The 23799-nt window shown below is 43.0% G+C and overlaps 3 protein-coding genes across 6 annotated transcripts in view; 1 reads left to right on the forward strand and 2 right to left on the reverse strand.

The window, feature by feature from the left end:
- LOC119738050 (trichohyalin-like) overlaps positions 1-4689 on the forward strand; it is a 70829-nt gene extending 66140 nt beyond the window's left edge. For 2 of the 4 annotated variants that reach the window (XM_038212771.1, XM_038212772.1), the window contains 2 exons: positions 2048-2074; positions 4098-4689. In XM_038212771.1, coding sequence (XP_038068699.1) covers positions 2048-2074; positions 4098-4403 — 333 coding nt within the window. In that variant the 3' untranslated portion in view covers positions 4404-4689. Of the gene's footprint in view, positions 1-1412; positions 1486-2047; positions 2075-4097 lie in introns of all 4 variants that reach the window. The other 2 variants (XM_038212775.1, XM_038212773.1) reach the window with 2 other exon arrangements.
- Positions 4690-10470: 5781 nt separating this feature from the next.
- Positions 10471-11683, reverse strand: LOC119736501 (neuropeptide FF receptor 2-like). The gene has a single exon (XM_038210518.1). The coding sequence runs from the start codon at positions 11647-11649 to the stop codon at positions 10471-10473; it is 1179 nt and encodes a 392-aa protein (XP_038066446.1). The 5' UTR covers positions 11650-11683.
- Positions 11684-14527: 2844 nt separating this feature from the next.
- LOC119738051 (D(2) dopamine receptor-like) lies at positions 14528-15894 on the reverse strand. Its single transcript, XM_038212777.1, has one exon. The coding sequence runs from the start codon at positions 15854-15856 to the stop codon at positions 14678-14680; it is 1179 nt and encodes a 392-aa protein (XP_038068705.1). The 5' UTR covers positions 15857-15894; the 3' UTR covers positions 14528-14677.
- Positions 15895-23799: the final 7905 nt, after the last annotated feature.

Below are 23799 nucleotides of genomic sequence, written 5' to 3' on the forward strand. Positions count from 1 at the left end.
CAGCTCATTGAGTAGATGATCTTAACACTGACATGAATAATTGGACAGCTTCAATAAAAGTTACCAGGGCAAAATATATTTTGGTGGGAAGGTTTTTTTATTTTTATGAACTACGAAAACGTCCAATTTACATAGAATAACCCGTGGACAAGACTGATTTAGGTGACTTGTATTCAAATTAGCATAATATCACTATTTTTGCGACTTTTACTAAGCTTTTTTCACCATGCATGGTAAAAGGCCTATACTTTACTACTATGTGAAAAAATATTTAAAATAAGTGCATTAAGTAGGTGAAAATTGCTGTCAAAAGTGGGTGTCCTTTTTTTTTGAACCACCCTGTATTTTAGCAGTTAGGAATTCCCTTGTTATTTTGATATAGCCATGCTTTGGAGGTGACTGATATGGCAGCTGTACCTACCAGTACCTCTTTTGTCTGTTGATGGAATTTGACTAGTCACAGTGTTTACAGGAATGTGATCTGACTTTTTTCCCCTAGCCTGTATACAAATGCATGGCAGGGGAAGTTGAAGAAACTTTTGACTGTCTGAATTTTCAAACTAAAGGAGGGTTTTTTATTTGAATTAAGTTTAAATGTGGCATATAGCATGCTAATATTGTAACAAGAATTAATGCTTTAACCATAGCATATAAGCCAGCATATAGCCTTCATTGTCGCAGAACTGGATTCATATGTGCACTGTGCATGCATGGTGATTGCGAAACTGCCTACTGGGAGATTGGCTGTTAAAATCATTCGCTATCTCTGCTTAATTTGTAACTGCTGCCACTTTATAAAAATCATAATGTGGTGCTTATATAGCGCTTTTTTACCAACAGTTTCAAAGTGTTTTACCCCTGTTCATCAGGCTGTAAGACCATTTTTCTGTAAAAGCTCAAGCTCAGTGCAATGTGGTCTCTTCCCTCACAGGTACCCATCTATATAGATACTCCTGGGTGGAGAGAGGCAATTGTAGTAAAATGTCTTGCCTAAGAACACAAGCCAGGGTTTGAGTCCAGCTATTATGGCACATGAGTCGAACTCTGTAACCACTGGACCATGACATTCCGCTTTTATCCTGTGGTTGTATATTTTTTTCTGAAGAATTATGTGCAGAAAGATGCTTCCTTTAACTCTTTTTTAGAAGTGTGCAGAAAATAAGTGATTTTTTGGTGGGAAACCCATAGAATTAGGTAGGGACGAAAAACCAAAACTGCCTCTAAGTAAGAATCAAAACCACAGCCACTGAAGTGGTAGGCAAAGTAGGACTTTACCAGTACTACTGCCCGAGTATAAAACTTTAAAAAGGGCATATCACTTGACAGTTGCTTTTGTCCTAAGCCATGGAACTTCGAAGTCAATCATTGTCTGCTGCAGTTTCATTCCTACTTTTTCTATATTTTCTCAAAAGTTATCCGATTATCTTGCGGACAGTGAGGCAGAAATAAACCCATAGTTCCCAATAACAATTCCGACAAAGACAGGTAAAAGAAAAAGTTCCTTTGGAAAAAAAAAAATGCATTTGGTGTTCCACAGTGTTCTACACTTTTCCTACTCAACGCACACTGATGTCTCCCTCCCGTGTTTAGCACAGAGTTGCACTGCAAAATGGTTTCATTGTTCTCCCACTTTTTTCTTGTTCCCCAGGATTCGACTGCATAAAAGTTTCTAGACAACTGCTAGGTTTTTCTCCCTTGTGCTGTTCTTGTTTTTATAAAGCCCTTATACACAGTGTTGGTAGTGGACAATTTCAGGACGACTGCAAAAATAAATTCACCAAAAGCATGCCAGCCTTTTTTTTGTACACAAAAGTGCTAAACCTCTTGTGTTTTCTGTTTCCCAAATACAAAATACCGTCACTGTTGATCCATCATCACCAACAGGTTAGTGCAGAAAAGGAGTACTATTTTTTAAAGGAAAACAAAACTTCTTTTCCGTTTTCGAACGTTGGCGGTTCAAATCAAGTGACTTGACTAATACAAGCACATCTCTTCCGAGGTTTTCTTGTTTTTTTTATGCACATCTCACATTGTTTGGTTTCACTAGGAATTGGACACTGTTACAGAGGAATCAGTAAGTGCTGGCACTGTATGTTATCAGTGAAAATGCATGTACAGGGTGTATCCAAAACAAATGTAGCAGTCAATCCATAAATATTAATAATAATATCACTCCTTTTTGCAAACCTTATCTATAGAGTCTGAAGGTGTATAGTAAATACTCTATGGTCTTTATCCCATCTCATTTTGACACCCCTGTCCAGAGAGACAGCTAATTAAATGAAAGGACTTGAATTCCAAGTTGGGCCACTGGGTATGTAATGAAAGGCATTCACATACCAAGAAGGTGAAGAAAGTGGCGCAAACAGATTTTGACAGTTTTCACAAACTTTGCCGTAACTTTTAAACAAAAGGTCCAAATCACACAGAGCAAAAATCCTGTCAAGGGTAAAGAAACACTCTATCATCTCTTGGTATTTGTTTTTACACACATGCTGATTCACATTTTGTAGTAATGTTGTTTGACTGCTACTTTGTTTTTGGAAACGCACTGTACATGCGACACACTGTACATATCCCTTAATAACCATCGGAACAATAGGTTCATAAAATGTATCCCTTTTTGTATCTTCAAAAGGTAGATGTTTAACTTTCCTTTCTTTGTCAGTATTTATCATTTGATGGTAATTGTGAAACTTACTAAGCCATCACAGTGTCCCTTGTAAATGTTTCGTAATAATATTTTTAATATACATGTATTGTCAACAGTGCTTTGTTTTTGTCGTTTCCAGTAATTTGTTTCTAACAAGAAACTTTCTTAAGACACATCCTGTGTCAAACTGTCAAAGTCCTATCCTCTTTTCTGTCAGTGTATAGACAGATTGCATTCAGCGGCCATCTTTGAGGTGTTTTTATGTCATTTCATTAACAATGAAATCACAAGAGGTCTACTCATTGGTATCCCTGTAGAACAAAAGCACACACCTCAAACATGGCTGCAACGCAAACTATCTATAGGCCTACTCCATGTCAGACCCAACCCCAAACCCAAACTGTGCATAGTGGTATGTTAATTTTCTCTGAAGTTGATTAACAGAAGCATTAAATACACTTGAACTTCTGATATTTTCCACTTCTTCTCAGTGTTACGATTGTGAACTGTTCTCCAATTTCTCAAAGTTCAGTTTCTTTAACAAGCATCTCTCATGGAAAAAAAAAAATCTGCATTGATCACAACCGTTCTGCAGGTTGTGACAAAACACTAATTTTCCTCAGTTGGAAGTCTGTTGTGTATTTATCAATATTATTTTCGCCTTATGACTTATAACAAGACTGCTATTGTTGATGTACATGTAATGGCATTCGGAAGAATAATACTTGTGTACAATGCTTGCAAATACAAGTAATCCCATGTGGTGGTTTGTGTACAATAATTTTAACCATACTAAATATTTTGACTTACCTTAACGTAATGAAGAAATTGACTCATCATTTTGAACTAACATATTGCCTCTATACTGATGGTGTTTTTTTGTTAATTTTTTTTTCTATGCTAATTTCAATGACATCAATTTGTCATTTTTATTTCGAAAACATTGAAAAGACCAAATGCTCTGAAATACTTGCAATACTGCATTCACATGAACAATTCAAAACCATTTATAATGGCTGTTTTAATGGCCTTTGATCCATGCAGAAACCTTCTCCTCTGTCACCAAATTTGTAGCACCTCATGACAGAGGAGGAAGGATGTACAAAAATTCACTGAATTTTGTGCCATCTGAGTAAGATTACATGCTGCAAATTCGCAAATGTTTTGCTGATGTCCCATTCGGTTTGCATTTGGGTTGATATTACGAACCGTCCAGGCCGGTTTAAACTAAACGCGAATGGGAAACGAACTTGATGTCACGAAACTTATTCGCTGCAAAATTCACTGTGGAATGCCCTCATCTTTTTGGGGAATTCACAGCTCGAATACTTGCCATTACGACATTATTAATTCCCTCTGCGTTTGGGCCATGCATGAGCTGGCCCTTTGTTTCTCTCCTTGGCCCTAATATTTTTCCTCCTCCCTTCGTCTTTGCCTCACCCAGGCCGTAGCCCCGGATGACGACGATGACCATCCAGACGGCGCCAGCGCCCAGCCCTCCGCAGCGGCCCCTGCCTCTTCCCGTGCCCAGCCCCCGAGCGGCCCACAGGAGGACCACCCCTCACCGGCCAGTAGGAAGCTAGGCGACCGGGAGCGCACCATGATGATCAAGGAGAAGCTGGCTAAGAAGCGTAAGAGTCGGAGGTCTAGCCTGGCGGCCGCGCCAGACATGGACTCGCTGTCACAGATGATCAAAGAACAGAAGGAGGGTGCGCCAGGAACCCTGGCCGAAGAACTTACTCTGTTGTAAACCCTATGTTTGGGAATTATCTTGACACAGATTCTGTAAACATATATGTTGTCAGCATGTCGGTGAATAGGAAAGAATTGGATCTGGAATAGATTTAGATCATTTGCTACTGTTTTTTTTTTTTTACCATAGTACGAGTTAGTAAAGCTTGCATTACAGGTAAAGAAGGAGATTACTTTTTCAAATTGTACGTTCTTAATTTAGATTATTTAAATAAGTCCGAAGTCAACAGAGTACCTTTCGATTAGTAGCCATTTAAAGGAAATATGCAACATTTGCAAACATCGAAACGGGAAACTACCAAATTATTACGAAATACCTTACTGGACTGACAGTCTACAGCATCCTGTAAAATTGTGGCACCTGGTGTGCTGACATTTTGAAGAAAGTGGTATTTTTGTATCAATTTCTGGTCGGCCGACCAGCGTTGGAAAGAAACTGGCTTTTTTCAAATAATGCCCCCAAATTACCATATTTAGTTAGTCTGAATTTTGTTTGCCATCGATTACACATCTATGAATGGGTACAAGCCTTCTAGACTGGGTCCCTGACCTAACAATTCTGCGACGTCAATAATTTGCTTCATTTCAATTAAAGGTCAGGGAACCAGACTACAAGAACAAGATTGTGTTTCTTGGTTTTTCCAGCATCTACAAACATATAATTTCAAACAAGTCATTGTAACAATTGCTATAGAATATTGTACTTACGCCCCAGATCCATCCATTTCTGAAAATAACAGCAAAAGCAAATGTTGTATATTCCCTTTAAAAGATTGTTTACACAATGTGAATAATCAATTATTTAAGACAATATAATATCTGCACGTATAAAGGCTTATGGGATCATTTGCATTTATCCTAAAATTAACCTACTGAATCATGATCAAAAAATTTACTTGGATTAGTGATGGAACTGTTCCGTCTGACTTGCTGTCATTTTGAAGATTTCGAGAAATGTATTTAAAGGACCGAAGACGTTGGCTTCGCCAGTATTTTTTTCTAGAGGGGGGCAAAGCCCATTTTTCACCAAAATTTCTATATTTTCCAGCATTGGCAGGGACATTTGCCCCCCCCCCCCAACCCATTAAATTTACAACAATATGATTTCGTGCCTCTTTTTTTTCCTCCTTTTTTTCCCCTCTTTTTTTTTTTTTGGGGGGGGGGGGCTTGTCTGGGGCGGGGGTTTGGAGGGGGGGGGGGCAAGCGCCCCCTTCCCCGCCCCCCCTCGCGACGCCCATGACTGAAGACTTTTGGAATGATGAGTGATATCACCAAAATTGTGTTTCGTGATCAAATTAAGGCTCTGGTGTTTGTCACTATTTTCTCAAAACTTTTAATATCCACAGAGTTGAAAGTTTAACTGGTTAGGTTTGGAACACTCTTCTTTGAATTTTGGGTGAAGTTATTATTGAAAACAAACAAAATGCATGAAAAGCATAGATCCTATATTTCTGTAAGACTAGTTTCGCACGATGTGGTAACATTTTTATTAACTCTTTTTTAAAATACCGTATTAGTGTCTGAAGTTTTCAGAAGTTCTCATTTACAGTGAAGATGATATTAAGAATTAAACTTGTCTTAAAGCGCTTTTTTGTACAAATTTTTGTACAAGGTTTGTGTTAAATTCTGCATTCCACCACATAAAAGCTAATGAGAGAAAATAAATATTGAAAAGTAAAAAATTTCCTTAAAATCGTTTGCAAAATTAAATGTAATTTTTGGTTCAATACATGTTTTTTCCGTCCGCTCAAATTTTTCCTTAGATAGAATTGTTGAAGATAAATCATGTTTTTTTTATTTGAAAGGACCTCTCCTATTATTCACTAAGTTCCGTCCAGTATGATTTGTATATTTACGCAGAGTTTTTATAGAAATCTATTTTTTAGACTTATAATCGGAGTGTAATAAAAAAGTATTCTTGGAAAAGATTAATCCTGGAAATTGAGAATATAAAACTATGTCATCATTTTGTGTGATACATTAATTTTTGCTCGATTGTTTTCTGCGAAATGCTGTGGCGGACCGATGTTATTGCCTTTTAAAGCCTTCAAGAATTTTCCAGGTAATTGTTAACCGTTCGACATATTTACCACCTTATTTAAAAAATGAGGGATGGGTTGTATGTACTAGACCTAATTTTCGTGGTTGGAATTTCAGTTGAAACAAGGGGCCTCCCAAAAGTACCTACCTCATTTCGTCCTGATGTTAATTTCAGTAAGCATTGAGGGATGCTATAGTCTAAGTACATCAATTAAAGGCGTAGGATCATTTGCATTTATCCCAAAAGTAACCCACCGAATTATCAAAAAAGCAGGGGCTTAAATCCCGGGAGTGGGGTGTATATATTCCCCCCCCCCCCACTTTTTTGACCAGGGATGGGCTATTGAATCATAACCCCCCCCCCCCCCCCACCCAACTATTCCGTGATGAGAAAAACATGCAGATTTCGATTTATTTTTTCGAGCTTCCAACAACCAGCATGTATTCAATAGCACTGAAAGTGAAGAAACAAAGTACAAAACCTTTAAAAATGTGCCGTTTTGAATTTTTGATGTAAGCGCGAGTGTACACATTGATATTTATCCTGAAGAGCGCGCCTAGTGTATTGTAATGTCCAGCCTCGTCCCCCCCCCCCCCCCCCCCCCCCCCCTTCCGCTTTTCGAGTTTCCACGGCCGGGCAATTTTTGGATTTTGATCAATAAGTATTGCGTTATTTCGCTTTTAGGAGAAATTTCCATCCGAAGATGATCACCCCTGAAAATAGTCCTGAAGCCCATCGCCATTTTGAAAAACGATGCCTACACTCCATTGCAAAATAGACCGCTTTAAGGGCCCCAATTTCATCCAAATTGAACGGAACTACAAATTCACAGTCCTGTGCACGGCTTCCACCCATGTTTTTTACAAACCCTCAAGTTCATGGCCCACAGCATGCTCAAATACTGAAGATTTTGAGGGCATGCAAATCGTGATTTGGCCGGCGTAGGCAATTTCGGACCGATTTACTGGTCTGCAACCTATACTACGTGTGTGTGTGTGTGGTTCTATCTGTTCAAAAACTCGTGAAGCCGACCTCCTCAATATAATTGGCCAGAAAAATGTTGACACCTCTACAGTCCCAACTAGTTCGGTAATGATCAAACCGGCAGAATTCTGCCAATGTGAGAAGTGCTTGGTTGTATCATGGAACTGTGGTTGCATTGCTCAGCGAATTAAGTGGCCGCAGTATAACGACAATGTGCAAAGCAAATACGTCACGGTGACTCATGGTATTGACTCCCATGATGACATTCTCTTTACCATGCAATAACGACGGAACACGTCAACTATTAAGTTGTAAACATAATTAGTTTCAATTAGTTTAAACTTTTGCAAGGGCCTTGCACGCACCCTACCAATCTCAATGCCATTATTTTAGGGCTTTCCTTAATTATTGCCATGTTTATATCCTCTTTGTGCAGTGTTTTCATGTTTTTGTTTTGCGCATTGTCGGGAAGCTAATATTCTGTTAATAAAAATAGCGACTGACAACTAACAAGTCAACAGCTAACAATTCATCGCCCAGGCATGGACAACCGCTGAAATGTTGGACTTAAATCAACACTCCTTTCTTTATGACCAAATCCCCATCATCCTTGGCGACAATGAAAGCACACAACACTTCATGCGAAGTGCTTTCTTAGTTTTCAAATCGTGGCAGCTGTCAATCGTCTGTTAAAATCAAAAATGAAATGACAGATCAACGACCCTAGACACACGCGGATGTTGAAATCATGTTGATAAAATCATTTTAAGGTATAAGAAAAGAAATCGGGGAAAGACTTTTTTATATTATGTAAACAAAATCAGCACTGCTTCCTCGGCAGTAATAACCTCAACACTCTATGCGCTGTGCTTAGCTTTCTCATTGTACACATCGTCTTTTAGGGTTACGTCTCGATAGCCCGAAGTCCCATTGGTCCGAAGTCCCATTGGTCCGAAGTCCCATTGGTCCGAAGTCCCATTGGTCCGAAGTCCCATTGGTCCGAAGTCCCATTGGTCCGAAGTCCCATTGGTCCGAAGTCCCATTGGTCCAAAGTCCAATTGGTCCAAAACATAATACATGTACTGTGTAGTTCCACTTGTTCAGGTTGACTGACCCTAACCCTAAACCTAATCGTATGGGGCGTCATACCAATGGGACTTCGGACCAATGGGACTTCGGACCAATGGTACGTTGGACCAATGGAACATCGGACCAAAGGGACGTTTATACCAATAGAGCAATGGGCCGTCGGACCAACGGGGCGTCGGACAAATGGGACGTCGGACCAATGGGACGTCAGACCAATGGGACTTCGGACCACAGAGACGTCCCCGTCTTTTAGCTATAATCATAATAGGTTAATAAAAAAAGGCGAAAAAAACAGTAACAATTCAACGCCCCCAGGCAAACAGCTGAGGTATAGAACCCATGTATAAAAAAACAATTCAAGCGAAATATTGTAACCCTCTATTCTCCCTGAAATGATGAAATCATTATTCATTTTTTGTTTATGGCAATAACAACCACATGGCTATAATGCGCAGTGCTTTCCTATTTTGCACATCATCTGGCAACTAATCATCTAAAATGGCAAGTCAACGACCCCTGACACACGCTCAGGTTGGACCCATGTAAAAGAAAAAAACCAACAACATTTTAGCGAAACATATGGGAAATACAGTTTACCAAATCCCCGTCGATAATAATTCTTGGCAATAATAATAACCACATGCAGCGTGACATGCAATTAGGAAATTCATCCGAGCGAAGTATTTTCGGGTGGCCATGTCCTTGTACTTGGGCCTGATGTCACATGTTGAACATCCTTCATGTTTTGGTTTGTTTTTTGGGGGTGTTGGGGTGTTTGTTGTTGTTTGTTTTACTTGCAAATTACATTTGGTTTTTAGAAGATATTTTATGGGTCCCCTGATTGCATTTAATTCCATTGTCCATTTCTGTTGTGTTGCTGATGAAAATGTCGATATTAGCTTTTAAGATAGATTATTAAAAATAGGGGTGACCTTCAAGACGTGCACTTTTCGGCAATAATTATAGGAATCACTTTGTAATTCGTTCATCATACACAGCTGTACATCACCAGCCGACGATTCCGATGTTCAACGCGAACGACTCTATATAGGCCTAGGTATCTTTTTGATGGAATGGTTTTACACTACGTTAATGATATAAATTTATTTTCTAATCTGCTTCGGTTTTTGTTTTAATACAAACGATTCATAATACCTGATGTATAAATATTTGGAAAGCAGTAGCGTATCCAGCTTTGGATGTGTCTGTGTTGAGTGTGCGTGTGTGTGTGTGGGGGGGGGGGGGCAACACTTGGCCTCCGTAAAATCAAATAGTTGGGGGGGGGGGGTTCCCACCTTCTAAATGGGGGCACTCTTCAAAACTGACCTATATTATGCATACTGCAAATTATATCCCCATTGTCACGGCGCATTGTAATGGTTTTAGCGGGTTTTCTGTTTTGGGATTGATGACAGAACTCTCTAACCATTTATTGAAAATTATAGTTGTTGAACAAAAAAATGTTATTACAAAGCCGCTGGGGGGGGGGGGGGGCGGAGTGCCCACTCTGCCATCCCCCTCTGGATACGCCACTGTTGGAGAGTTATGAGGAGAACGTTTAAGCACAGGGCGAGGCTGGTCGTAAAATGGATTAAATTGCGCCAGAGGCTAGAAACAGGGACCATTAGAAAATGCACGCAAACGCGATACGTATCCGCACGAAACAAGTAGCCTTTAAATCACCATTTTGGGGTGAAAATTTCACAAGATTTACACAACACATTTAGATTTTGAGGTGAGGTGTACATTGTCGATTGTGTACCAGATGAAATAACAACACAAAATGCTGATATAAGGGCGACGTCACTATAGTTTTCAGATCCCATACCCGTACGCGTATTTCCGTGAAACAACTGGTTTGGAACATGACAACGGTGTTGATGAAATTTAACATTTTGTTTTTATACACTTGTTTTGTGATCTCATCTAAATGCCTTTATTCGAGTTTATATTACCACAATTTGATCTTTTGAAGGACTTGCCAGCAGTCTTTTCTGAATCGTTTGTTTGCGAGTCCGTAGATAACTGGGTTCACGGCGCTGTTGCCGAACAGAAGGGCGGTCGAATCTCCCAGTACTCTCATAAATGTCGGGTTGATCGGTGTCTCGAGTCCAAAGGAGGCAAACTCCAGGACAACCTTCGTCCAGTAGGGCAGCCAGAGCAGCAGGAACACCACACTAGTGATGAAGAGCATCCTTGTCGTCTTACGCTGTAGACTTACCCCTTTGAGATTGCGGGGTCGTTCTTCGTTTACTGGCTGAAGTTTGCGTGGATTTTTCTCCCCGGCAGCATCAAGGGAGGGGCCGGGAATTCCCCGAGACGAGGAGGGTGCGTCAGTAGTCTTATCGGTAGCACTGATGTTAGGTAATGGATCGGTGAAAGTAGTCACAGGAACAAGTATTATGTTGGTGTCACAAGTCTTTGGCACAGCGGAGCGAGCTGTCATCAAGTCGGGCATACCAGCCACCGATGGACCCCGCATGGTTCTCGCAAGGACACCCACTCTGACGTGCTTCCGAATGGCTACATAGACCAGTCCGTAGCACACTGCGATCATGACCAATGCAGTCCCAAAACTGAGAACCTGAAATGCCAACACGAGCACCCTCAGGACCGCATCGGAAGGATCGGTGATCATCGCAATGAACGCCGGAATGTTGATGGCGAACGAAAACGAAAGTGCCATGCAGACTGCTGCCTGGGCCCGTCTCTTGGTGAAGAATCGGTTGTGCGCTCGGCACACACAGTCGTAGCGATCTGCTGCGATAACTGTGGTGAACAGAACGGATGCTGCGCTGCTCGTCGTCGTCAATGTCCAGATGATGTGAAGAACTTTTGGGATCTGTCCTCCAGCTAACAGGATGGATTCTACCGAAATGCGTCGCCACCTCAGAGAGCAGACGGCGAGATCGGCCCAGGCTAAGGCCATGATGAAGATGTGGGTGCTGGTCTTGTGGGTCTTGGTCCAGTACACACGGAGGATGAGGCAGTTACCAGGTACGCCGACTACAAACAATATCGCATGCACAATCACTTTGAACAGGCTGCCATTGGCAGCACTGGGTGCCTCGGACGACAACGATGGATCCTCAAGAAACTCAGTGGAGTTGGCTACAGACTGGTTTTCCATGGTTTGGGAAAAATAATTCAAGTTTCTTATAAGTGAGCTTATTGCATGGTTTGTCAAAGGCTTCGCTTGCACTGCGACTTACAGTGGATCAACTTTTAAACCTTATAAGACGATGAGGTTTGATCGCAAAGATTCCTTCTTCTGCTTTTAAGATCTCGGTTTGGCAAGCAAACAAGCCTGTCTCTCTCTTATATATAGATATGTTGATGCGCAAAAAAACAAACAAAAAAAACCCCAAAACAAGCAAAATAATTCAATAAAACAAACTGATTTTGCATCGACAACAAGACTCTTCATCAAATGTTCTCGTTGAAAGCAGTGAAGCGGCGGCAATTTGTGACTCTCGCATCTTTCTTTCCCTTTTTTTTTACCCCGGGGATATTTTTAGGCCTACACAAAGAAGCGCACACACTAATTTCGCACAGAACACAGAGCAACCGTCCTATACGTAAACACGGTACTGAAATTCTATTCAATCGCCAGGCTTTTCGTGAAAGAGATAAAAACAGAATAAAAAACATCGGCAAGATGAGTCCTTCATTTTGTTATTATATAAACACACAGTATACGGAGAAAAAAAAAGAAGCATGTTTGACGTTTCTTGTGCATTAATTTTTCAGCAGAATGTAACAATTTTCGATTTCTCATCAAAGGGCCTTATTGTTTCGGCATGTGTTCTGGGAGATGGGAATACAACAGAGCATGATTGAATTGTCGCGCGGGTTGATTCCTAGAAGTTTCAAATTAAATTTAAAGTTGAGAGTGGCTTGGCTTTTCTCTTTTTTTCCCTTTCTTCGCTCAACTCTTCTAGCACCGTAACTGATGCTATGATAAAAATGTTTACTCGAGGATGGTCAAAATGGTGAGCCAATTCAATTCAATTCAATTCAAAATACCTGATTTATCCATAAAAGGGCAATTGCATATGGTTGGACAGCTCATTAAAACACTAAAGTAAAAGTCGAGTAAATATATAAAACTGAAAACAATCAAAACAACATGAACTTATCTCGATTAAAATTGGTTTCAAACTTCTCGAAATGATGAAATGATAATACTTTATACTTTATGTTAAAAAAAAATTAGACGATGAATATACACATGACATAAAATGTAAAATGGCAAGTAAAGTAAAAAACGCGCTTGAATTCTAAAAACATCAATCATTGACGGATTGTTGGAGATCACCTACACTTCTTGATTACTTCTAAATAAATGACAAGCAAGAAGGAATAATCCAAGTATTTTTTGTGTGAATAGATCGGTAGGTTACTCTTTGAGATAAATGCCAAACGATCCTTTATTGTTCTATGGGCTCCGTGCGCCAACAAGAGGGCGCCCTATTACCTAGCAACGACGTCGCATGGGCGGGACCATTGATCTCCATATACAGATTATATTATGGAGATCAATGGGTGGGACACATACATGTACATTTTGCTGGTTGAAACGCGCGCACCGTTCCTTGTGTGTGACGCACGTACACCAGGGGATTTGTACTACGTACACGCAGTGGCAGCGCTTCAATTCGCGGCAAAAATATTGCAGTCAGGCAAGACGGCGTCGTTCGGTCACCACAACTGTACTTTCTTTGCCGGTGAGGGGGTACTTGTGAACGGAGTGGATAGCTCCATGATGACTGCTCTTGAAAATCAAATTGCCAAAATGTAAAAAAAAAAAAAAAAAAAAAAAAAAAAAAAAATAAAACTCGGGGCCTTGAACCCACTTTTATGGGGACCAATTTCTTTCTTGCCCCCTCCCAATATTGTGTTCTGGATCCGCCCTTGACCTCCAGTTTGGGTTGGAGAGTACCCTGATAACATCTTGCTACATCTGGGAGATCTGGGACTATATAGTTTGATCATTCTGGGCATGCATAGAATTACCAAAAATGAATCTGGTTTTGTCCAGGTCATTGTGTTGGATAGAATAGGGGCTTAGTTTTGAGTCAAAGAAACTTGTCTGGCAAATTAATCAAATCAGAAATATACGCTAGAATATTGTTAAATTTCAATGCGTCACTGTCTACACAATAATTTACAAAACATAAGTGTACACAGGCGCGGTTCTACGGGGGGGGGGGGGCTTTAGCCCCCCCCCCCCCCCAAAAAAATAAATTCCGTAAAAAGAAATTGCATTAGCAAAAAGAAGGATTGTGATGTACATGCGAACGGTCTCCCCCTAAAGAAATAGTCGTGACAAGGGTGCATTTGTAGTTAATATAGTGTGAATGATTGTAGGATTTTATTGGGCTCCCCATTGAAAATATGGCATGACACCCCCCCCCCCTCCACCTATTGATTTTCGGAGGCCTAAGTGTGTGGAGAAAATAACCGGTCTACATTTCAGCACGCCTCCCTGGGAAAAAATTCTGGACCCACCCTGCTAGCCCCCCCCCCCCCCAAATATTGGTTCTAGAACCGCGCCTGCGTGTACATCACACCACTTAATAATAATAATAACAATATCGGAGTTTTGGGATTGATGACAGAACTCTCTAACCATTTACTCAAAAGTATAGTTGCTGAACAAAAAATGTTATTAAAAAAAGCCGCCGGGGGGGGGGGGGGCGCGGAGTGCCCACTCTGCCATCCCCCTCTGGATACGCCACTGTTGGAGAGTTATGAGGAGAATTTTTAAGCACAGGGCGAGGCTGGTCGTAATATGGATTAAATTGCGCCAGAGGCTAGAAACAGGGACCATTAGAAATGCACGCAAATGGGATACGTATCCGCACGAAACAAGTAGCCTTTAAATCACCATTTTGGGGTGAAAATTTCACAAGATTTACACAACACATTTGGATTTTGAGGTGAGGTGTACATTGTCGATTGTGTACCAGATTAAATAATAACACAAAATGCTGATATTAGGGCGACGTCACTATAGTTTTCAGATCCCATACCCGTACGCGTATTTCCGTGAAACAACTGGTTTGGAACATGACAACGGTGTTGATGAAATTTAACATTTTGTTTTTATACAATTGTTTTGTGAACTCATCTAAATGCCTTTATTTGAGTTTATTTTACCACAATTTGATCTTTTGAAGCACTTGCCAGCAGTCTTTTCTGAATCGTTTGTTTGCGAGTCCGTAGATAACTGGGTTCACGGCGTTGTTGACGAACAGAAGGGCGGTCGAATCTCCCAGTATTCTCATAAATGTCGGGTTGATCGGTGTCTCGAGTCCAAAGGAGGCAAACTCCAGGACAACCTTCGTCCAGTAGGGCAGCCAGAGCAGCAGGAACACCACACTAGTGATGAAGAGCATCCTTGTCGTCTTACGCTGTAGACTTACCCCTTTGAGATTGCGGGGTCGTTCTTCGTTTACTGGCTGAAGTTTGCGTGGATTTTTCTCCCCGGCAGCATCAAGGGAGGGGCCGGGAATTCCCCGAGACGAGGAGGGTGCGTCAGTAGTCTTATCGGTAGCACTGATGTTAGGTGATGGATCGGTGTGCGTAGTCACAGGAACAAGTATTATGTTGGTGTCACAAGTCTTTGACACAGCGGAGCGAGCTGTCATCAAGTCGGGCATACCAGCCACCGCTGGACCCCACATGGTTTTCGCAAGGACACCCACTCTGACGTGCTTCCGAATGGTTACATAGACCAGTCCGTAGCACACTGCGATCATGACCAATGCAGTCCCAAAACAGAGAACCTGAAATGCCAACACGAGCATCCTCAGGACCACATCGGAAGGATCGGTGATCATTGCAATGAACGCCGGAATGTTGATGGCGAACGAAAACGAAAGTGCCATGCAGACTGCTGCCTGGGCCCGTCTCTTGGTGAAGAATCGGTTGTGCGCTCGGCACACACAGTCGTAGCGATCTGCTGCGATAACTGCGGTGAACAGAACGGATGCTGCGCTGCTGGTCGTCGTCAATGCCCAGATGATGTGAAGAACTTTTGGGATCTGGCCTCCAGCTAACAGGATGGATTCTACCGAAATGCGTCGCCACCTCAGAGAGCAGACGGCGAGATCGGCCCAGGCTAAGGCCATGATGAAGATGTGGGTGCTGGTCTTGTGGGTCTTGGTCCAGTACACACGGAGGATGAGGCAGTTACCCGGTACGCCGACTACAAACAATATCGCATGCACAATCACTTTGAACAGGCTGCCATTGGCAGCAATGGGTGCCTCAGACGACAACGATGGATCCTCAAGAAACTCAGTGGAGTTGGCTACAGACTGGTTTTCCATGGTTTGGGAAAAATAATTCAAGTTTCTTATAAGTGAGCTTATTACATGGTTTGTCAAAGGCTTCGCTTGCACTGCGACTTACAGTGGATCAACTTTTAAACCTTTAAGACGATGAGGTTTGATCGCAAAGATTACTTCTTCTGCTTTTAAGATCTCGGCTTGGCAAGCAAACAAGCCTGTCTCTCTCTTATATATAGATAGTTGATGCGCAAAAAAACCAACAACCAAAACCAAAAAAAAAGAAAAATAATTCAATAAAACAATAAAATTGATTGGACTCCTGATTTTGCATCGGCAACAACACTCTTAATCAAATTTTCTCGTTGAAAGCAGTGAAACGGCGGCAGTTTTTGACTCTTGCATCTTCCCATTTTCTTTTTTACCCCGGGGATATTTTTAGGCCTACACAAAGAAGTGCACACACTAATTTCGCACGGAACACAGAGCAACCGTCCTATACGTAAACACGGTACTGAAATTCTATTCAATCGCCTGGCTTTTCGTGAAAGAGATAAAAACAGAATAAAAAAACATCGGCAAGATGAGTCCATTATTTTGTTATTATATAAACACACAGTATACGGAGAAAAAAAAAAGCATGTTTGACGTTTCTTGTGCATTAATTTTTCAGCAGAATGTAACAATTTTCGATTTCTCATCAAAGGGCCTTATTGTTTCGGTATGTGTTCTGGGAGATGGGAATACAACAGAGCATAATTGAATTTTCGCGCGGGTTGATTCCTAGAAGTTTCAAATTAATTTTAAAGTTGAGAGTGGCTTGGCTTTTCTCTTTTTTTCCCTTTCCTCGTTCAACTCTTCTAGCACCGTAACTGATGCTATGGTAAAAATGTTTACTCGAGGATGGTCAAAATGGTGAGCCAATTTAATTGAATTCAAAATACTTGAAATTTATCCATAAAAAAAATGCATATGGATGGACAGCTCATTAAAACACTAAAGTAAAAGTCGAGTAAATATATAAAACTGAAACAATCAAAACAACATGAACTTATCTCGATTAAAATTGGTTTCAAACTTCTCGAAATGATGAAATGATAATACTTAATACTTTATGTAAAAAAAAAAATAGACGATGAATATACACATGACATAAAATGTAAAATGGCAAGTAAAATAAAAAAACGCGCTTGAATTCTAAAAACGTCAATTATTGACGGATTGTTGGAGATCACCTTTACTTCTTGATTACTCCTAAATAAATGACAAGCAAGAAGGAATAATCCAATTATTTTGTGTGTGAATAGATCGGTAGTGTGGCGGAAAGTGTTCAGTTGTGACGTCATACCATAGCACTAACGCTTAATCACTTGTGTGCAGTGACCGGGCGGAGCTTACGAGCTCCGTGGGCTGCTGCGCGTACGTGATTGGCTAATTTTCCCCATAGGTTTAGCGCACCATAGGGTTAGTATACGCACATGGTTTGTAGACATGACGTAGCGTCTACATGTACCTGGTATATAAATGCGTGCCTGGAGAGCGCGCTGTGTTTGGAAGTTCTGTTTTCAGATCAGGAAGCTTAACGGTTTGGCTTTAGAAGATAATCGTTGTTAGGTGAGATACTAGTGTGTCTAGGTTCGGGGCTCAGCTGTTTTGGGTGTTGAGTGCCGAGTGTCTGGAGGTAGCGGGCTAGAGCGTAGCTGCGACAGCGAGCAGGGAAGTAGGTACATTACTTGTGCTCTGCTATGTGAAATTGCTTAGGCGATTTGTGTACAAAGTCTGTGTAGCTGTACTGGGGTTGCGCTGGTGTGTGTAGCTGAATTCTGGCTTACACACACGGCGTAGCGAGTACCCTGCTAACGGACTGTATACATTGCTAAGCGGCTGTTGTGTGCTTGTAACGCTGTGTATTGCTGACTCAGTGATTCATTCCTAGCGCTGTGCATAGTTGCTCATTGCTGCCATTGTTGTCTGGTGCTTAATGCTGTGTGCGTTGTTGCATAGGCAAGCAGCGGGCTTTCTCCAGTAACTAAGGACCCTGTTAATAAAACAACCCACCGAATCACATCCTAATTGTTGTACTTGATTATTGTTGAATAAATTACGATCATTGTTGTTTGAGATTACCGACAATTCTGCTTCCAGTGTTTATGTTTACAGGTTTATTGTGCAATTAATTAACAGAGAAAAATAATCAACACTCATTCATAATCGGGCGGTAGATTTGCACCAAAACGGACCTGCACCCTTAGCCTTGAAGGTCGCTCTGATTGATCTCTCGTCTAGGGAAGGGCCATGGTTTGGGAAGATTGTCTTCACCCCACTAGGAGTCAGACTTATCCTAACAGACTTGGGTTGGCCCGGGGGGTTCCCGCTACAAATGGTGTCAGAAGTGGGATGATTGTGAATGATGAAGTTGATTTCTCTGTTGAAAAATTGAATTGCACGGTTGGTCTTGAATTGTTGTTGTTGATTTCTGTGGTGATTTCGGTGGTTGTTTGGAATTATGAGCGAGGGCTCTAAGGGTCGAGTGGACACCTCAAGTGCTGAGGCCGAGGTGCAAAGACTGCGTTTGGAAGCCCAATTTCTGCAATGGGAAAATGACCTCATTGCAAAGAAGTTGAAGGCTGCCATGGACTTGCAGTCGGGTGTTTCCCCAAAGGAAGGAAACATGGGTATGCCAGGTGGAAGCCAGCGTGTGCTCCATCGGGTTGATTCCGATGTTGAGCTCAGGTTGCCCGAAGAGACTTCCGGTTTTGTCTCTGGAGCAACAGAAAGAATTTCAGGCGCAAATATGGTGCCTGAGTTAGCCCCTAAAGTGGGGAGGGAGGTGACTTTCATGGAAAGTTCGCCTTGGAAGGCCCCTAATGTGGGGAGGGAGGTGACTTTCATGGAAAGTACACCTCAGAAAGGACAGAGCTCAGGGATATTCCCCCGAGCGCAGTCGACGCCTGTTGCCAGGAAGACGGATGATCCAGATGGTGATCTGATGTCGTTCATCCCTGAAGGTGGCGTGGAACGGGGTTTGGCGAGTACCAACCCGTTCGTTGGTGACATGGGGATGGTAACCCCGAAACAGGTGAAGAGCGAATTGTTAAGTTTTGCAACTCGACCAGTCGAGACGAAGAACAACAGTTCAGCTCAAGTTGACATCTCGTCGGTAGGACCGTGGCCGCTGAAAAGACAGGCACGGGTCCATGGTGATGTGGGTCAGATGGGTAGTTTGGAGCGACCAAATCGCAGGCCAAACATAACCCCTGATCGGTACAGCGGAAAGGTGCTCTGGAAGGAGTACTTCCGCCATTTGGAGTCGTGTCGTGAGGTGAATATGTGGAGTGAGGAGCAGGCTGTGAGGTGGTTAGCCGCAAGCTTGCAGGGAGACGCTCTACGGTTATTCGGTGACTCTGGCCACAAGTACACGTATAGTGCGCTTGTAAAGTTGCTGGAGCGCAGGTTTTGGTCAGCTCGACAGAGTGAAAATTACCTCGTCGAACTGAGACATCGGCGCCAAAAGCCGAAGGAGACTCTGCTTGAATTAGGGCAAGCGATTCACGAATTGACAGCGAGAGCATACCCTGAGTTGCAGGAAGATGCTCGTGAGAGGTTGGCTAAGAACCACTTCATAGATGCTGTTGACAGTCATTCAGTTAGGGAGGGCATCAAAAGGGCTCGTCCAAAAACTTTGGATGAAGCAGTCCAGGCTGCCCTGCAGACTGAAAATTTCGAGAAGGTGGAACAGCACAGATTGCTGGACCGGAAGCCCGCCAAGTTGGCAAGAGCTTTGGGTTCAGTAACTGAACAGAGGCTGGACACTCTCGAGGAAAATCTCAATAAGCAGGCCAAAACTTTGGACTCTGTGGCTGAATTGGTGAAGTCTTTGTCAAGTCAGATTAAAGGTCAAGGTCAGGGTAAGGGCGTGTTGTCTCCCCAGACTCACAAGCCCGGGAAGCCTGAACCTGGGGCCTTGCGGTGTTTCAGATGTGGTGACAAAGGGCACTTTGCCCGGGAGTGCAAGAAAACTCCAAAGCAGGGAAATGTCAGTCAGCCCCCCGTAGAACCCGCGGGAAGGCTGAGAGGTCAAAAGGGTTCAAGAGACAACACGGTGACAGCGAGGGTGGTGGTGGAGAGAAAAAGTCGAAGCCTGGGGATGGGCAACGAGTCATAACTCTGCCTAATCCCAGTAGTGGAGCTCGTTATGGTTTGTTTGTTGATGGGATGGTCAGGACGACAAAGTGTCGATTTTTGATCGACATGGGGTCCACCGATACTTTGATAAACAGTACGGTGTACTACCAAATTCCTAAGGAAAAGAGACCCGTCTTACAGACAGAAGACGTGCAGGTGAAGCAAGTTGACGGTAGTCAGCTAGCCGTGTTGGGTATAGCTTGGGTAGAGGTACAAGTGGGTCGAACCACGCACCAAGTCAGGGCAGTGTTGACATGAAATACTGTGGTATCCTGGGCATGGATTTCCTGGTACCCACAGGTGGAAATTTGGATTTCCAGTCGAAGGAGTGGAGGCTCAAAGGTGAGCGAATCAAATGCACAAATGGTGCTGGCGAGCATTTTGTTGGGCGTGTTGTAGTTTCTAGAACTACGGTGATTCCGTCAGGTCATGAGGCCGTGGTCCCGGGTATAATTGCTCGGAAGGGTGCCGACTTGGTCGGGCCTGCCATGGTAGAACCGATGGAAGGTGGCGGTGACCTAGCCAAGAAGGGCTTGGTGTTGGCCAGATCTCTGGTTGAGACTGAAGCCGATGTTGTTGCGTTGCGGGTCTTTAATCCCGGAAGGGAGAAAAGAGTTGCACGTGAGGGTACAACAGCGGGACTGATCTCCCAGGTGGAAGTTGGTTCAATTCATGGTGAGTTGGATAGGGTGACAAATGCTGGTGAAGAGTTACCCCAGCACTTGCAAGATTTGTTTGAGAGGGGTACAGCTAATGTGGAGGCTATCTACCATGGGGATGTCCGGAAATGTCTTGTAGACTTTCAGGACGTGTTGTCCAAGGGTGACCATGACATTGGTCGCACGGACGTGGTGCAGCATCACATAAATACTGGTGATGCCAAGCCGGTGAAAGAACAGATGAGGCGTCATCCGTATTGCCATCAGGAGGAAATCCAGAGGCAAGTCGGTGATTTGGAAAAGAGGGGGGTGATGGAACCTTCCGACAGTCCATGGGCGGCAAATGTTGTTTTGGTTGACAAAAAGGATGGTACGAAACGCTTCTGTATTGATTACAGAAAGTTGAATTCGGTGACCATCAAGGATGCCTATCCGGTGCCGCGCATTGATGAAACATTCGATGCGTTGGGTGGGGCGAAGTGGTTTTGTACACTTGACTTGGCGTCGGGGTACTGGCAAGTCGCTCTGGATGAGGACGCCAGCCAAAAGTCAACATTTGTTGTGAGAAGCGGGTTGTACCGGTGGAAATGCATGCCTTTTGGGCTGTGCAATGACCCGGCGACATTTGAGCGGCTCATGGAAAAGGTCATGGCCGGTTTGCAGTGGGAAATCCTACTGATTTATTTGGATGACATCATCGTGTTTGGTCAGTCGGTGACGGAGACCCTAGAACGTCTCCGAGTTGTGTTTGACAGGCTAAGAAGCGCTGGGCTTAAGCTCAAGCCCAGCAAGTGTCATTTGTTTCAGAGGTCGGTGGCTTACCTAGGGCACATTGTGTCCTCGGAAGGGGTAGCAAAGGATCCTAAGAAGATTGAGGCAGTGGCAAATTGGCCGGTTCCAAGGTGTGTACGAGATGTGCGAAGCTTTTTAGGCCTCGCATCGTACTACCGGAAGTTTGCAGAAGTGGCAAGTCCACTTCATGCGCTGACCGAGAAGTCAAGAGAGTTTGTGTGGACTGAGAGTTGTCAGGAGGCATTTGACGAGCTGAAGGGCAGGCTTCAAGCCGCCCCAGTTTTGTCATATCCAATGCCCGAGGGTGACTTCATCCTGGACACCGATGCCAGTGGTGAAGGTATCGGGGCGGTGTTGTCGCAGGTTCAGGGTGGTGATGAAAAAGTGCTTGCGTATGCGAGCCGGAAGCTCAGCAAACCTGAGCGAAATTACTGTGTCACTCGTAAAGAGTTGTTGGCTGTGGTTGTGTACTTGAAGTATTTCAAACAATACTTGTACGGCCGCAGGGTAACGGTCAGAACTGACCATGCCGCATTGCGGTGGGTACTTAATTTTAAGAACCCCGAGGGTCAGCTGGCGAGGTGGATTGAGGTCCTGTCTCAGTATGACTTGGTCATTGAGCACAGGAGTGGCAAGAAGCATGGTAATGCTGATGGGTTGTCGAGACGGCAATGCAAACAGTGCGGCCGTGAGGAGGTGGTCAAGGAGGATGAGGCAACTGGTGTAGTACCCGAGGTTCAGCCTCCGGGGAGTGAGTTTTTGGTTAGGGGCGTAGCTGCCCAACCAACCCTGTCTCGCAGTGCTTTAAAGGAAGCACAGTCACAGGATGACACCATGAGTTGGCTCATGAAGTTGAAGGAGGACGGTGATGGTCGTCCTGAGTGGAAGACGGTCTCGCACTTGTCGGCAGCCTGTAAGACCTATTGGTCACAGTGGGACCAGTTACAGGGTCCGAGAGGGAGTTCTACATAGGAGGTGGGACTCCGACGACGGGAAATCCGTCCGGTGGCTGTTGGTTTTGCCACTGAAGTTTAGGAAGGAAATTCTGTCAGAGTTGCATGGTGGGCAACTTAGTGGTCATTTGGGGGTCAGCAAAACTCTGGCCAAAGTCAAAGCCAGGTACTTCTGGCCAGGCATGTCTGCGGACGTGCGGTCATTTCTCCGAGCCTGCACTGTCTGTGCCAGGAGAAAGTCGGCTGCTAAGAAGAGGGTTGCGCCCCTACAGCAGTATCGAGTTGGTGTTCCGATGGAGGGAGTAGCAATAGACTTGCTCGGGCCATTGCCCGTCACGGACAATGGTAATCGTTGGGTGATGGTGGTTGGCGACTGCTGCACTAAGTAGATGGAAGCATTTCCGCTTCCTGACGCTACTGCAGTTACAGTCGCGAGACAATCCAAGCCACGCACCGAAGTGTCCCATTCCAGAGAGACATCCCCCCTGTTGAAGATGAGGACGGCAACTGTGCGGGTCCAGTCATCATCTCAGACGTGGCTGGATGGCAACATCATCGTCTCCCGAAGAGAACTACCGGATGTTCTGTAAGCAAGTGTCCGTTTATGAGAACGGGCGTCCCGTCGAGAAGTGAACGACGTGTTTAACTAATTTTCTAAAGTTTTCCAGCGTTGTAAACAGTTCCAAATTCTTAAATGTTTTCTTAAAAGTTTTGTTGAAAGTTTCATAAATGTTTTTATAAAAGTTTATTGTCGGTAAGGAAAAAAAAAGTGTATTTATGTAATGGAAAAATTCGTTGTTTAACTCTGTAAAATTTATCCCAGTTAAATCATGTAAATTTCGATTTGCGAAAATCTTGCCATCCAATTTAGTGTACATTTCATCAGTCTTAAATTATCCTTAAATTTCTGCCTTTAATCTGTGTAAAATAAGTGTAAATTTTCCCCTTAATTTTTGTGTGAATATTTAATGAATTAAAATTTGAGCCAGACGAGTGTAATTTTCCTTAAATTTCTTGTGAATATTTAATGAGCAAAAATGTGATTCAGATGCTGTACGATAATTACCTGTGAAATCTTGTGAATATTTAATTAGCAAATTTTGGTGAAGTTGGACATGTACATGTACATGGATTTTCGACACGTTGTACTATGCACTTAGAATCTTGTGCATATTTAATGAGCTGAATGTTGGTGTTCTTGCACATGTGAAACACTTGTACATGTTAGTTACATGTAGGTAGGGTACATGTTATATTTTGCACATGTTAAGCACATGTACACATGTAAAGTACATGTGAGGAAGGTACATGTTATATTTTGTGAATATTTAATGAACTTTAATATCAGCTTCCTCTCTTATGTTTTCTTTTGAATTTCAAAGATGAAGTTAAACTT

Source organism: Patiria miniata, unplaced genomic scaffold (genome assembly GCF_015706575.1).
Source record: "Patiria miniata isolate m_02_andy unplaced genomic scaffold, ASM1570657v1 HiC_scaffold_3, whole genome shotgun sequence".
Classification (NCBI taxonomy): domain Eukaryota; kingdom Metazoa; phylum Echinodermata; class Asteroidea; order Valvatida; family Asterinidae; genus Patiria; species Patiria miniata.